General features: G+C 39.6%; 1 protein-coding gene across 2 annotated transcripts; it reads right to left on the reverse strand.

The window, feature by feature from the left end:
* Positions 1-6,227: 6,227 nt before the first annotated feature.
* On the reverse strand, positions 6,228-16,612 carry LOC117451355 (B-cell receptor CD22-like). 2 transcript variants are annotated; one of them, XM_071203858.1, is made up of 11 exons: positions 16,447-16,612; positions 14,999-15,346; positions 14,650-14,877; positions 14,184-14,510; positions 13,767-13,976; positions 13,067-13,321; positions 12,558-12,818; positions 11,572-11,835; positions 10,021-10,245; positions 7,350-7,549; positions 6,228-7,117 (listed from the first exon to the last, which is right to left on the reverse strand). In XM_071203858.1, the coding sequence occupies exons 1-9, from the start codon at positions 16,499-16,501 to the stop codon at positions 10,148-10,150; spliced, it is 2,046 nt and encodes a 681-aa protein (XP_071059959.1). In that variant the 5' UTR covers positions 16,502-16,612; the 3' UTR covers positions 6,228-7,117; positions 7,350-7,549; positions 10,021-10,147. The 2 variants fall into 2 exon arrangements, with proteins under 2 accessions (XP_071059959.1, XP_071059961.1); XM_071203860.1 differs by lacking the exon at positions 12,558-12,818.
* Between the last annotated feature and the right edge of the window lie 128 nt (positions 16,613-16,740).

Raw genomic sequence — 16,740 nt, forward strand, 5'->3', positions numbered from 1 at the left:
TTGGAATAGCAACTAATTTGATGAGTTTTGAATTTGCTGCCGTGAAATCCGCAGTTGACCTCCGCCTTCGTGGGCGTGGCTTGCGAGCTACTGCGTGACGTCACAAGATGGTCGCCTCCGAAGTGTTTACATTCATCACAGTGTATTGTTTCTCTGTTTCAAAGTCGAATTTATCAAAGTTTTTGAGCGAGTATTTTACTGGAAAGTGTGTCGGAGTCGACTGGAAGTGATTGCCAATCGAGAAAACCTGACAATGGAGGCGACAGTGAAGAAAAAGGGAGGAAAAACACACGGGAAGCGATGCATTGCCGCTGGCTGTAGTAATGTCAAGTCTGCCGAAGTGGCGATGTTTCTGTTCCCAAAAGATGAAGGTGAGTCTGGCTGGTGTCATTGTTTCGTAGATTCGTTGATTGTTCATGACAAATAAAGGCCACTGGTCGATTCGAGAGAGAGAGAGAAAGAGAGACTGAGAGAGTTACAGGGTTGTTGTTAGCATCTAGTGCTAGCTCGGAGCTAACGGAGATTAGCTGTTTCAAGAGGGAGAGTCCTCTCCTGTTGGACTGAGAGAGATAATGTCAGCTCAGGGAGGTAAAGGACTGTGATTAGATTGTAAACTGTAGCCTAAGTTATCTCAGTTGGTTTGGTCATCTATGTAAACAAATATTTCCATCTATGTTAGTTGTGTAAAATAGGTTAAGAAATCCTTCCAATGTTTTTTGATTATTGAAATATATGTTTGATATGAGTGTTGAGAGCTGTATCCATAAATCTCTTAATGTTGCCCTCAAAGTGCACCAGATTGATGCCTTTAACTTCAATTTAAAGAAAAACATCTTCCCGGGTGAGGGTATGAGGTCATCACAAATAAAACAGGTTCACATGGATAGGATACTAGATAAGTGTGCACACTCATTATGTACATTACACATTTTTCTTGGATTTGTTAACACTATAGTCCCTAATATATTTGTAGAAAGGCAGGAAATGGAATTAAATCGAGAAAAACTGTCAAAATCAATCATTTCTCTCACACTTGTATCACTTTCCAAAGTCTCCGCCATGTTTACAATCACAACTGGGCCCATCTTGTGACGTCACCGCCGCTATCGTCTGCAACTTCCGGTAGGCTCAGACGGCCGTTATTATTATTATTTTTTTTAATTTTTCATAATTAATTAATCAATAATTAAAATTATTTTAGCCATGAACAGGCACAATGATATGTAAGGAATGAAACTGCCATTTCATTTTGGCGCAAAAAAATGCACTTCACTGGCACTTTAAATCACCATTAAAACACAAAAGGCATTATAAATAATTGCTTACTTACCCTTCCAGCAGACATGAGGCAACACTGGAGATCTGTGTTGCAACCTCAATCAGAAGAGGATATGGGCGCGCGAATCAGAAGAGCCTGGCGCTCGTCAAAACTTTACAAAGCAATCAAATGCTTTCATTGGGAGCTTTTTTCGATCCGCCAACGTATGTGTTTGTACACTCTACAAAGCCTATGCGGAAGACTGATCATGTTAGACACCCTGAGCTTTAAAATCAGTCCAGTGTTTCCCTTAAAGAGCCTGTGACACCATCCCAACAACTGTTGTGCAATGAAATATTGGGCTACTAGTAATCTCGAACCGTCAGTTTAAAAAAGAAAAAGCGATACCGTTTCGTTAAATATCAATAATTTCGAACATCGCGGGGAAATTCCTTCACTCATTTTGAAGTTTTGGGGGAAGCCGGAAGTGACGTCAATGCGGGAACGCTTCGAGAGCCAAACACGGACAAAGTGTGTTGTCATGCGTAGAAATGGTGAATTACTGAGTTTAGGCACGTTAATAACGTTTTAATGAAGTTGACGACAGTATATTCATATTTGTCAGTGCTTTCATGTCAATTCGGCGACATAAACATAAATGATCGTGGTGAAGATGATGATTAAAAATCGGGAGTGAGAGCTGCTGAATTTCCTCCCGTCGGATGTGATATAAAAACAAATCGATTATTTTTATGGTTATAAACTCAAGTGGATGAAACTACATTTATTAGTGCTTTCATGTCAATTCGGCGAACATATGATACATTAAATGATGAGTGAGGATGATGATTAAAAATCGTTTGTTTGAGCCGGTCTGCATTTACTGATGAGAAAACAAACCGATGCTTTTTGTAGTTGTAGTACACCAACAACGTGGATTAAACGTGTGTTTTTTTTACCACAATGTTGGGGAAATTAATGGATAAAATGCACGGATTATTATTATTATTCCCACTCCGATCGGGACACTAGGTCCACCGTTTCCCCGCAGCGAGGCTCCCCGGCTGGGTGCAGTGGCGGACTGGCCATCTGGACGAATCCCGATGGGCCGGTACCGAAGTGGGCCGGTCGGATAAGTAACTAGCACATCCCCCATAGGCGGCGCGTGAGGCTCAGGTTTGAGAAGGCTAAATAACTTCTTTTACCTGACGCTGCCCGCCTCCGGCGTCTATAGAAAAGAGATCAACTCAGTGTGCGGAGTTTAAATCTCTCAAGTCATATTACAGGATAAAGGAAATACAGTTTAAACTGCCGTATGCAGAGAAGACGCCGACGTGTCGCACTTATCATTCATATTACATCATCGATCAGATCATCGATCATATAATATCATAATATATCATATATTTCCTTATCTGAGTCAGCTTCTCCAGCCTCATCTGGCCGTGCAACACTCACAGTGTCACAGACTGGATGCAGAAGTATTATTTAACACATTATGTTGACGAAACACTCGAGACAAATGTAATTAAAGTCAGATCCACTCGTGTCTTAGACGTGAACGCGCTCTCAGCTGGAGAGAGAAACCCTGGCTTGATTTACCGAGTTGATAACCAGCGTCGTAGGACCGCTTAGCGAGATCTCGTTTGTTAGTTTGTTGTTAGTTTGTTTGTTACTCAAACATATCCAGGGTCTGTTGAACTGGTTTCGTAGTAGGCCTACAGGGCACAGGTGGCTAGCAGCGCTAATGTCAAAGACACAGACATTATATTTGTATTTTACATCCCCCGCTCCCCCCGTTGACAATTTACTAGCGGTACCGAAGTGGGCCGGTCGAGAGTCCCGGGATGATTTTTAGTCCCAGTCCACCACTGGCTACATGACCATATGATCGCCCATTGACGCACCTCATTCCTAAACTTCTAACAGATACAACATAAACCGATCCTTCAGCCTCATATGAGCTCTCAGACACGTTCAACATTAACCTGTCATCGCTGTCTGAGCGTGCTGCTGTGTGCGCCGTCGTGCGTTTACATCTGACTGTATATATATAAAGGTTTACATGCAGATGCTGGGATCCTGGACCGTGCAGCTGGAGCGCTGTGCCCGCAATGACGTCACCCATCATTTGGCGGGACTTGAAGAATCCGCGAGAAGATCCAGAAAATGGTCAACATTGAAGGCAGATTAATGGTTATCAAAGTACAAATATCCAAAATCAGTTCAGTAACGGTTTTCAAGGGGACAATATGTACTCAAATTGATGGGTTTGGATGATGGGGGAAAACCGTGTCACAGGCTCTTTAAATACATGTTATGAGTGCCACTGCTATACTTAATATATGGTAAATATTTGTTCTCAATGTTATTTTTCTTCTGTCCGTAAAGTTGCATTAGGAACTTCTTTAATCATTTTATGGACATTAAAAAAATTGATTAAATCCCTCCTCCCCAAATACATTACAAATGTTAAACTTTGTGTGTTTAATCTACAGATTAATTTTTCTAGATTCATTGAAATAAAGTTATAGAACAAAACATTTGCGACCTAGCTTATTTGTCATGTTTTTATAGACCAAACCCAAAAGATGTTGACTTTAGGTGATATATGCAAGTCCTCTTGTGGAATTGATTAACTGTAAGTCAAGTTACTTTACAATGTGTTTGTTGCACTATATCTTAATGTTTTTTTATAAAGCTCTTTGTGTTCCCTTGTGCAATACAAATACACTTACCTTTCCTTGTTGGATTTACTGAAGGACCATCATGACTTTGTTCCTTGGGGGGGTCGCGGTAGTACTGCAGACATATCGGGTGCCAGGAATAGTAATACAAACTGGTCCGTAGGCACACTACTCAGTTGCCTACTGACCAACAAAATACATTAATCAGGAGTGGAAATACACAGTAATAATATTGACTCTAGAAGAGAGAATACTATAGCTAAAATAGTACAATACACCATACAAGGAATACATTATAATAAACTTGTTTAATTTAGAGCAAAATATTTATGCTGAACTACAATGAACCCATGAGTAGGTGACAGAAATGTAGTAGACGTACTATTATCAACTAAGCAAATGTGGCTCTTTACCACCATCTAGCAGCAGCATTCAAAAACCACAACTACATCAGAAAATTACATTATGTCCCCTCCCTGTTTTTCGTGTTAACTAAATGCATAATCTATAGACATTTCTAAAGCTTAAAGGTGGGGTAGGTACGTTTGAGAAACCGGCTCGAGATACACTTGTTGTTATATTCCATGGAATGCTCTTAACATCCCGATAGCAATGAATATTTGAAGTGCTTTGATAATAAATGTGCTGTAAAAAGCTGTAAATGTGCTGTAAAAAGCACGACCAATAATTTTAGCCAGCCCGGCTAAAGTAACTGGATGGCCTACCTGCCTGTCAGCCTTCCATCCGGGCACAAATTTATCTCGTGCCCTCATTGGTCATGTGCGCGTTCGTGTGTGTTGGAGGAGGGGCTCTGTGAGGAAGTGGCAGATGTTCTCCGGTTGTGTATTTTCAAATTCTAGCGATCTCGAGCCGGTTTCTCAAACGTACCTACCCCACCTTTAAGTATGAGAAAATTGTGAAAGATGTACACCACAGCTTAAAAAAAAAGGCAAATCCCTTTTATGTGATGGAAAGATAACATTTCCATATTGCAAAAAACTGCATTTTCTGCTATTTTTGCATAAAAGATTAGCCTTAAACAATTCTCAAAACAGTCACCCAATACCAATTAAGCTAATCATTGCAGCTCTTAAAAAAATAAAATGTATTGGCAAACGATTTCAAAGTAATAAAGTATAAAGAAAAAACGTAGTTTACCTCAGTTCTTCTGTTCTCCAGTAGGTCTTTTGTCGCGCTGCGTGGTCTCCAATGCTAAGTGCAGATAGCTTAGCTTAGCATTTACCCAACGACCACCCCAATGCCCCCAGCCCCCCGTTCGGGCAGAGGTGCACATGCGTTCATCCTCTCAGGCGCAAACACTCACCTGCACACAGTTCCCCTCACTACAGTAATAACAGTTAAAAGAACTGATATGGACAGCTAACGTTTTATTAGCTGCATGTGTGCATATTCGTCTCCTACCATACACACGCGTGTCTGGACAGTACAAAAGTTAAAAAAAACTCTTTCAAAATCATCGCACTGGGTAGTTCAGGGAAGCTCGGAAATTCGAGTGTCGCAACAAAAATATACAGATGCCTACACGTTTTATTCTACTTTTTTATATATGTGGTATTTTATCCTGTCTCTTTACCTTACACTTTTTACTTGTGTGTTATTTTTACATTTTGAGGTGGAAAAATTACTCAGAAAGTGAAAGTAGAAATACCAGAGTGTAGGAATACTCTGATACAAGTAAAAGTCCTGCATTAAAAATGTTACTCAAGTTAAAGTACAAAATGATTGGCATCAAAATATACTTAAAGTACCAAAAGTAGAAGTAGTCTTTATGCAAATTGGCACATTACAAAATAGTATATTATATTTTGTTGTTATGATTATTGATGCATTTAAGTGCAGGAGCCATTGTATGGGTGTTGTTGGCATGTCAGTTTTTTTAATTTATATATAGTGCAATATTATTTTTGAACACTTGGTGGCGGGGGTTAGCTACACAAAAACAAAGTTGCTAAACAAAAACAAAGTGTTAAAAAAGCTTGTAAAGGTGCAGCTAGTTTTAATTACTTAGTTCGATTGTGGTAGTTACTCCAAGTCTAAATAAAGTATTAATTAAGTGATGTTTATCACTTAAATCCTTCATACAAATCTGCAAAGTATCTAGATATTAAATAAATGTAATACAAGTACAATATTTACCTCTGAATTGTAGTGGGGTTGAAGTACAAAGTAGCAAAAATGGATATACTCAAGTAAAGTACATGTCAGATGTTGGCAAGATTGCGGACCCAAAAGCAGTATAAATAAGGAGGCAGGTAAGGGGATGTAAATTAAGATATTTTAATTAAATAAAAGCTGTTACAATACAAAAACAACTGGAGCAGGCAACGGGGAACAAAGTAACAAACAAACAAACAAACCAGGACCATAGGAGGGCAGAACAGGGAAATCCAGAACACCAGGAACAGGAACCAAACCACTGTCAAACAACAATGAATTGACAAGGGACACAAGGGCAAGCAAGACTAAATACACAAGAGGGTAATCACAGGAGAATACACCGCTGGGCAGGGGAGGCAGAAACACAACATGTGAGCACAATGAGAACATTTGACACAGGAAGGAAGACCAGCGACAGGGAGAACAGAACTTTAAAATAAAACCATGACTAAACAGACAAAACTAAATATCATGACAGTACAAGCCCCTCAAAATTGTACTTAAGTACACCATGGCAATAGTTAAGATATTAATATGCATACATTATACAACTTTCAATACAGTAAAATAATCCGACGACTGAGAAATATAACACACATTTATGAACGTATTTGTATTTTATTGACTTTTGTTTGCACTCACTGTAGAATGATGATATAGTATTACGGTAAGTGACAGGAAGAGTTTACCCAAATAAAAAATACGGAGAAAAAACCCTGCTGTTATGGAGGTGGAAAAATAAATATCCACAGGGACAGGTAACTTTATATTTTTCTGTAATTTGGTTCAAGAAATCCTTGCAGAAATAATAACCAAGCAAACAGATATTTACAATTTATATTTTGTATGGGTGCATAAATAGTACAAATAGACTGATTCCTGATATATATTTGTTTAACTTGGTACAATAAATAACCGGTGACCGATCCATTTTCATTTATTGACAGTGCTGTACAGTGCAAATGAATCCTCCCCATCTTCTTGACGTCTCAGGCTGTGAAGAGAAAAATAAAACAATAATATCCAACCAAATGTGTGTGTCCTTAATCACGTAGAGATGTTTTTGTTTTGTTTCTTTCCGTTTACTGTCAAGTGGGAAATAAGTATTGTTTGTGTTTCTCTTATTATCCTAAGATACCGTTATGTTTGGCTGTGAATAAGTTTGGTTATGGACATGTTTTGGATACCATGAACGGCAAAAATAAAAATGAAATTAAGATGCTCACCCTGGAGTTTTGACAGCAGTATATTCAACCATATCCTCATCTTCCTCTGTTTGTCTTTGGGGTTGCACTCTCCCGATGTTAGAGTACAGAGCTTCTTCCTGGTTCTGAGGGAAGCGGATGTTCGAGTAGTGAAGGTCATGCTGCTCTTCTGCTGGTTGTGCTGTATCTGAAGGGACGTCATGCACCGGGCCCATGTTTAGCTGACGGGAAAAAACAGGCCGCAAGCAAAAATGCAGTTTGTATTGCTGTTGCACAGAATAACCTTACCGTTGTCATTAATCATGCTTACATATATGTCATCTAATGTTTGTTAATATTTGCTTTGCTCTATAGTATTTCACCACAAGAGGGTAGCATGTGCCAGTTTATCTGTTCAGGTGTTTCAAGGTCACAATTTCTGTCTGTAAGAATCTCATTTTGCATCAATAAAAAAGGTATTGTCACCATAATTGTCTCATGGTTTGGCCTTACTTGATACACATAAACAACAGTATTTTTCACTTATGTAAGTAACTGTTATTTGAGATAAATGTCCTAGGTTGATGTCATTGAAAGAAAACATTCAAGAGCACATACAGTAAGCACAGAAAAGTCATGAGCACAATGTGAGCACATGAAACCAGTAAAACCTGTTGGATTAAGGTTGTTCTTTAATTCTTTACTATTTCTACCTAAGTCTCTGGTCCGCCTTGAAATGGTGTTCGCAGACCGCTGTGAAGTGTTTTATTTTCCAGAAGGGGAAAGGTAAGCTGAAAGTGGGGGCTTTTTATTTATCCTACTGTATATGGACATTACATTACATTACATGTCACTTGTTAGCAGTGTTGGGACTAACGCGTTACAAGTAACGCGTTACTGTAACGTCGTTATTTTTGGCAGTAACTAGTACTCTAACGCATTACTTTTTAAATTCAGTAACTCAGTTACCGTTACTACATGGTGCGTTACTCCGTTACTGCGTTAGTTTTTTTATATAGTCAACAGCCAGGTGAAAAGAGATGAGAACTGTACTTAAGTACTTGAGTAAATGTACTTAGATACTTCCTGTGTCACATGCGGAGACGGGCTGTGGGCGTGTTTGTGTTGTTTACTAACAGGACTGTCATGGCGGCGGCGGCGGAGCTCAAGTCAAGTTTCTCCACCTGGAGATATTCTCACTATTTCACTTTTGTCGAGCACAAAGAAAAGAACGTTTTAGTTAAATGTAAGTTGTGTCCTGGCGGGTCAAAGAGCCTATCTACTGCCCAAACCAGTCATTCACATCTCTTAAAACATCTGCAGAAACAACATGCTGGGACGAAGCTAGTAGCTAAGACCACAGAGACTCAGCCGACGCCACTCCACCTCCACCTGCACCTAAGCAACAGCGGCTGGATTTTAACCAAGGGACTGCTAGCCAGGGGAAAGTCGATAAAGCCATTGCACGGTATGTTGTAGAACACATGCAGGCTGTTGCTACAGTGGAGTCACCCGCTTCCAGGGAGCTAGTTAGCATGATAGCATGTCCGGGCGGCACGCGGCATATGGGACGGAAAACTTTTTCCAACTACTTGGAGAAAGAATATACAAAAATGTAAAGCCAGCTAATATCGATGCTATCCAGATTGCATATAGTGCATGTGAAGTTGATCAACAGATTGTATTATTCTCCAATGCAATAACAGTACTGACATGAAGGCTGTAAGGGCATTAATATAATGGGAGCCCTTTTTTAAAGTAACTAAAACGTTACTTTTCACAGTAACGCATTACTTGTTGGTGTAAGTAATCAGTAAAGTAACTGAGTTACTTTTGAAATGAAGTAACTAGTAATGGTAACTAGTTACTGGTTTTCAGTAACTAGCACAACACTGCTTGTTAGACACTTTTATTCAAGGCGACTTTCATACTCAATACTATGGATAATCCCCACAGGAGCAATTTGGGGTGAAGTGTCTCAGGGACACAACCACATGCTGACTGCAGAGGGGTTTGAACCTGCTGTGACTCCCTGATCCCAACACCAACGCACAACCCACTGCACCACACGCCTCCCAGAGAAGAAACCACAATTCAGTTCAATGAACCCAAAAAAGTTAAAGTGAGACATTTTAAAGTCAATTATCTTAGCCTTGACGGTCTGCACATTCATAATTCTTAAGAAATGTCCCAAGCCAAAGCAATGGAGTTGACTGTGATTATGATTGTGATGCTGAAAAGATTAATAAACGTTCTCCAGAAACCAAATTATAATCCAAAGAACACAGTTTTAATCCATTGAACAATTTAAAATAAAAATGTACATTAAAACTTTTGCCAGCCTGCTTTAAGTGCTTCATTGATTTTGGGGAAATATATATTTTACTATGACTTTTTTCTTAAGAATAAATATATGTTATCTAAATCATATTCATTATCACTTTTTTTCTTCTATTTGTATTTTTCTATTGTTACTAGTATTAGTATTAGTTTAAGTATTAGTCTTAGTATATTCAATTCAATGAACCACAATTAAATGTGGGTCACCGCTGCTCAAAATCTCGACCTGAAAATATTCAAATAGGGAGTGGGTAACATTTGTATACTGATATAACTTTTAACTACTAATCATCTTTTATGAAATGAACCCCAGTACTGAGAGGGCGGGTTATTATTAAGCCATAAGAGGTACAGAAAGTGTGTGTTTTCTCACCTGTGCATTGTTGTCGGGCTTCTCTCCACCATTAGACTTATTTCTCCTGGATAATAGTTTGAGTAATCAAATTAATTAACTTCAACTGCATTAGAGACCACAATCATAGCGAGAGAAAATGGCTTACTTAAACCATAGGGAAGACAGCGATGAGGATGATAGCCAGGAGGACGGCAGTGATTGTTCCTGTAGCTGCTGATTTCCATGCACCTGAATATTCAAATTCTGAAAATAGTGAAGGAAATACAAGACGTTTGAGTATTTACAACTCATTACATTGCACCAAGATCATCTAAATGTGTTGCAAAGAATTAATTTACATTGGTTTTTCCCAGGACATTATTTTACTTTGATTGAATAGACAGTTGTTAGGTGCCATTTGCAGTGTAGTAGATATCTACCCTAGGGAAGTCGGCCTTTTCTAAAAGCTTGTGATGCTCAAAGCAGCAAAACCAACATTTGAAAAAATCGACATCAATGTCTCTCCGCAGAAGAAAGACACCTCGGTAGACCTTGATGAGAGTATTATTTTCTTTCTACATCCACCTGTTAGTGGCATGAATGAGAGTTCCTCTTCGACTGAGCTGTAATGTTATCTAGGTTTGTAGATGTACTCTTCCTCTTCACGGAAATATGATATCAAGACAAGGTCTGTGAATTATCTTCACTAGACGGGTCATGATTGTGTTTTTTCACATGTATCTTTTTGCCACTTTGAGCAAGCTAACTTTAAGCTATTTGCATTTAATTTGAGCGTAGGCAGAAACATTTGTTTGGTTAATAGCTTCAACATTCAACGCTTCACATAAAAACAATCTAGGTTCATAAACGGCACTACAGGTAAGAGGAAATATATGTAGTTCGGATTGAGGATAAACTGTTCCTTTAAGGCAGGGGTGTCCGAACTTTTTTCACCGAGGGCCACATACAAAAAAATATACGAAGGGCTGGGCCACTCACTAGAGACGAGGTATATTGCCTCATAAGTTAAGTTATAAGTCAGCAAAATTAATCAAATGTCGGTCAATGATGCTTGATACTTGAAAATGTCTGGAGAAAAAACCAGCCTATATCATAGCTCTCCTTAGGGTTTCATTTATTTTGTTGGCAGCGCATTCCTCAGTTTGCTTAGAGGAAATGTCTGGAGAAAAAAACAGTCTATATTTCAAGCTTGTTAGGTAAATACGTTTTTGGGCCTTTTTTGATCAACTAAGATATGTTAGAAAATGTTTCCAACTGTAATTGACTGAATTTATATGAAAAGTGGTCTTATTAACACCTGAATACTACTGTGTAATATATTTGTTACATATGTATTTAAGAAGTACAATATAAGACAAGCACAAGTTTCATTTGGGGGCCGTATTAAATTATACTTTTACAATTAGCTGAGGGCTGTTTCAAAATGGTCCGCGGGCCGCATTTGGCCCCCGGGCCGTAGTTTGGACACCCCTGGTTTAAGGGAAAGGATGTGAGAGGGGTTTCTGCAACCACCTGTCACAGATACATCTGTTGTAAAGAGGTGTATGTAGATACATTTAAAGATCTTACCTAAAGATCTAAAAAGTATAAGTAAGGAGGAGTTTTGACGTCCCATTTTGTTCTGGGCTTCACAGGAATAACTCCCACTGTGTTCAGCTCTGAAGTCAGTGATGTTGAAGATCTGTCCTGAAGCCTTTGGAGAGTCTTCATCCTCCTTGTACCAGGTGTAGTTAGCTGCTGGGTTAGCATCACTGCTACAGGTCAGAGTCACTGAACTGCCCTCCTCTCTCTCAGCAGAGGGACTCACTGACACAGAGGGGGGCTTTGGAGCATCTGGAGATTTAGAGAGACCCAGATGAGATGATGAAGTATGTTTTAAATGTTAACATTACTTTGCAAACAATGCTCATTTTGGACTTAGGTTATATATTTTGTTTAACTTATCTAGAACATTTATATACACTAAAGTATTGAGTCCTTGCTACTGTATATTTTTATATATATACTGATGCTGTTTATTGTTTTTAATTGTATTTAATTACGTTTATACCTTTTTTCCACCTTTAAGGTTTTTTAATGCATGAACACACTGCTGCTACTGTGACAACATAATTTGTGATCAATAAAGTACCTACCTACCTACCTACCTACCTACCTACCTACCTACCTACCTACCTACCTACCTACCTACCTACCTACCTACCTACCTACCTACCTACCTACCTACCTACCTACCTACCTACCTACCTACCTACCTACCTACCTACCTACCTACCTACCTACCTACCTACCTACCTACCTACCTACCTACCTACCTACCGACCGACCGACCGACCGACCTACCTACCTACCTACCTACCTACCTACCGACCGACCGACCGACCGACCTACCTACCTACCTACCTACCTACCTACCGACCTACCTACCTACCTACCTACCTACCTACCTACCTACCTACCTACCTACCTACCTACCTACCTACCTACCTACCTACCTACCTACCTACCTACCTACCTACCTACTAGCTACCTATTAGCTTATGTTTTGTACTCACACTGGACATCTACTGATAGAGGAGATGACTTGTTCTCTCCATATTGATTCTCAGACTTGCAGCAGTAGATCCCTCTGTCCTCTGAGCTGATGGAGGTGAAATTGTATCTTCCTTCTGCTCCCTGAAACACTGTTTGGTTCGCCTTGTACCAGGTGTAGCTAGCTGCTGGGTTAGCATCACTGCTACAGGTCAGAGTCACTGAACCGCCCTCCTCTATCCCAGCAGAGGGACTCACTGACACAGAGGGAGGCTTTGGAGCATCTGGAGGAGAATAGTTAGATTGTTATGAATTCATATTGCAGTATTTAAAACGTTGGACAAGGGCTTGTGAGGAAAAAGACGATGTAATTCCCTGAACAGTGCAGTCTTCACTTCTACTGAAACGTATCAATGAACGACAGCTACTGTACATGTAAAGAGAACAGCCATAATCTGCTAAACCTGTCCTTTGTGATCTAGACGCAACACATTTTACAGAGTAAAGCCTTTTAAAATACGTAATATCTCACATTTCACATCAATAAAGAAGCGTTTAGATGTCCTCCCCAGCTTGTTCTCAGCTGTACAGAAATACTGTCCAGATTCAGAGGAATTGATGGAGTTAAAGACAAGCTGTGAGGTCTCAATGCGCAGTTGTTGGTTCCTCTTGTACCAGGTGTAGTTAGCTGCTGGGTTAGCATCACTGCTACAGTTCAGGGTCACTGAACGGCCCTCGATAATATCACCAGAGGGACTCATCAACACCAAGGGGAGCTTTGGAGCATCTGGAGGAGATCAAATGAACAATAGTGATTGTTACTCATACACTTACAAACACCTATAGTACAAACTAAATCCATGTGTTGTTCTTTTGAAATATTGCAGTTGTCCTCTTCATTCTCTTTGCTGTCACATATTTAAGCTTCTTTTAGCATTACCACAGCCAAGCGTTGATCAGTGGAATCAGAATGAAAGCATCAGCAGTGTGTTAATTGAGAAGCCTGAATGCATGTTTACAAGATCACTCGTAAAAAAAACAATTCTCCATTGTACTAATAGTGGTCAAAATCTCCACAAAGTGCCTTGAAATGTAGCTTTTAGTTTACTGTGCTGCACTTCTATAGCTGTGAGAGACAATAAGGACATTAGCCCTAAATATTGAACGGATTTTAGGGTATTTGTACTTCACCAGATGAGATTTAGTTTGTGATGACGTGGAGTAAAACTCACACACTGGGCGAGAGCGGTGACCGTCATAGGCACAGGAATAATTGTTTGCAGAATCAACGTATTCTCCGTAAGAAGCAGATGTTTCTCCCCAAATCTCCGTTTCATTCTTGTACCAAACGAATGTAGGATGACCAGTGAGAAGACAGCTGCTGAGACAAACCAGCTTTGGACCAGAGGAAGACCCGATCACCTGCACCTCTAAATCTCGTTCTGTGAAGAAGAAACAGGGATTCTTTTTTTTAGGTCATTGAATAAATCATATTAACACTTTCCTAAAGACACTGCCTTATCTAAACATGGTCTAAAACATACACAAAAGCACTCTTAGGAATATCTTTCCCTGACAAATACATATATGTTAACAACCAATGTAATTCTGATACATTAACAACATTATCAGTGTGTGTTGGTCAGTACCTGTGACCGTCAGAGTGGTTCCAGGTAAAGCACTCCTCCATTCAAAGCTTGGTGTTTTGAATGTGAAGAGATACTGAGCTGAATCTGAGTCTCTCAGGTCAGAGATCCTCAGAGTGGATCCTCTCCATCGTGAAAAGAGCTGAACACGACCTGCATACTGGGAGTCTTCACTAAGGTCCTGATCTCTACGCTCAGGTCTGAACCAGAATTTAGATTGAACAGATTCATAACTGCTGTACGTGCAGGAAATGTCCACTGAGGATCCTTTGAAGGCACAGATGCTTCTTTCACTGTAAGCCACTGTATTGCAGGCTTGACCATTAACACCTGAAAATGAAATATCTTTGGTTAATCATTATGAAAATGTAATTGCCTTAACTCAGGGCTGAATGTTTTGCTGGGGACAGTGTCTCCCTTTTATGATAGGTAAGGCATCATGTTGATGGAAGACTGTAAGTGAACTCACACACTGAAGGAGAGGGGGAATTCTCATATCCTTTACCAGCACAGGCATAGCTTTCTTTGGGATAGAAATACGTATAAAAAGATTCTCTTGTTTCTGTCCATTTCAGTCCATTCTTGTACCAGATGTAGGGAGGACGAGAAGCTGGAGGACAACTGCTGAGACACTCCAGGTCTGCCCATATACAGCTTCCTCTGCAGGAACGTGTTTTGGTCACCTTCACCTGGAGACCTGGATTTGTGAGGAACAAACATGTTAAACTGATCTGTCATCGTACGTGTAGTAGATGCGGTAACATTCACTGCAGTGTTGACCAAATGTTGAGCTAACTTACATACAAACAAAGTGTTACCTGTGACAGACAGAGTGACCGGTTCACCAGCATACACGTCTTGGCTTGTTGTGATCCTGAACATGTACTCAGCTGAGTCGCTCTCTCTCAGGTTTCTGATTCTCAGAGTGCAGATGTTGTTTTCACAGCGATCCTCTACACGACCTGCGTACTCTGCGTCTGTGGTCAGATCTACAGGTTCACCATCTTCCTGTTTAGTGAACCAGAATGTTTTCTTAACTGTGTTAACACTTCCTCTCCATGTAGATGGGTATGTGAAGCTGCATCTTATCTCCACTGTTGATCCTTTCACTGCACAGATCTCAGTAGAAGAGCAAGTCACTCCCCAGACATCCAGACCCTGAACCACTGAAACACAGAGTACATCAGAAACATTCATCAGACTCATAACCATATAATTTGACTGAATTTAATATGTGCAGGTATATGAGCTTATTAAAAAAACATCGTCACAGCTCTTTTGGTGATACACTTACTATGCTTCTATGCTCACTGCTTTCTAAAACACTCTTTTCTTACTATGGACTGTTGCACATCGGCTCAATCGTGAATGTTTTTGCAGAAGTGTGATTAAGAGTCAAGTATGCAATCTTTTTGGAAGTAGTGAGCACACAAAGGAATAGACTTTGATTATAATGCACGAGTTGTTTGAAGCTTATAAATCGATGTTTTTATTCAGTTTTGTCTTTTATTAGACGCAGCCACCATTAACTTCCATTTTACATGACTTGTTTATATTGATATACAAATGCTCATTTCCATTTAAAGTATTCCTTTAAGCATCGTGCATTTCTTCAGTTATCTATCTGAGTAACAGAGAAGCAGGGCATCATAGTGTTTGAAGGATCAGTGAGGTAACAGGAAAGTGCTTTTCAGAAAAGAAGAAGTAGAGAATGAGTTGTTCGGGGCTGGCATGTCAAGACAAAGATAGAAAAGAGACATGCAACAAAAGAGATGTGAAACTGTTACTCTTGTTAATATAATGTCTTATTAGGGGAGCATAAATGGCTCAACGAGGTCAATGGCACTGTCTGGATAGTCTGCCTTTCAAGCACTTTGGGCATTTTCTTTTTTAAATCAGCATTTTACGTTTTTTAAGCCTTATGTTTTGAGCCTTTTGTCCATGAACACATGTTGTTCTTTCTCCGTATAAGCATGGCCGATCCAGACTAGATCTAAGCTAAAGAAACAGACATGTTGCTTTATACTAATGGAATTATAATTGTTTTCTAAACGACCAAGACTGATGACTTCCTCCACTAAGATACATAAAACTCAAATAAGTTCATTTTTCATTTCCAATTTCAACGATTGTGTTGTGTTGCATGATTTTAAAGGTTAATATCAAATAGATGATCAAATCTATCGGGGCTCCAGTGACTCATTACGGGTAATCACTCAGTCCTGTAGAATAGATCTTTAGAAATACAAATGAAGATGTACAGTACCTTGTAGAGAGATAAGAAGGAGAATAAACCCACGCACTGCTGCTGTTAGACTCATCGCTGCTCAACTCGTCTCTTTGTGTGTATAAACATGCCAGAAGGTACTGTGTGTTATCTGTTATTTAAATCTGCTCTGCTCAGAACAGAGAAGGATGTGGTGTTGAAACAAAACTTCTGTTATCTGGTGACATTACGAGACAGATGATAGAAGAGGGCCTGGCTTCCTTCCTCTTTACTTCGTTAGTATGCATGGGTTGCTGGATGCTGGGAATCCCCAAGTTGAAATGATGAAATTAC

The sequence above is a fragment of the Pseudochaenichthys georgianus genome, chromosome 1, assembly GCF_902827115.2.
Source record: "Pseudochaenichthys georgianus chromosome 1, fPseGeo1.2, whole genome shotgun sequence".
NCBI classification, from domain to species: Eukaryota; Metazoa; Chordata; class Actinopteri; order Perciformes; family Channichthyidae; genus Pseudochaenichthys; species Pseudochaenichthys georgianus.

Excerpts from the sequence above, each read along its gene's own strand:
- LOC117451355 (XM_071203858.1), bottom strand. The coding sequence starts at position 16,501 with ATGAGTCTAACAGCAGCAGTGCGTGGGTTTATTCTCCTTCTTATCTCT. Across the intron at positions 15,347-16,446 it reads CCTTCTTATCTCTCTACAAG|TGGTTCAGGGTCTGGATGTC; the intron begins GTACTGTACATC and ends TCTGTGTTTCAG. Across the intron at positions 14,878-14,998 it reads GGTCACTCTGTCTGTCACAG|GTCTCCAGGTGAAGGTGACC; the intron begins GTAACACTTTGT and ends TCACAAATCCAG.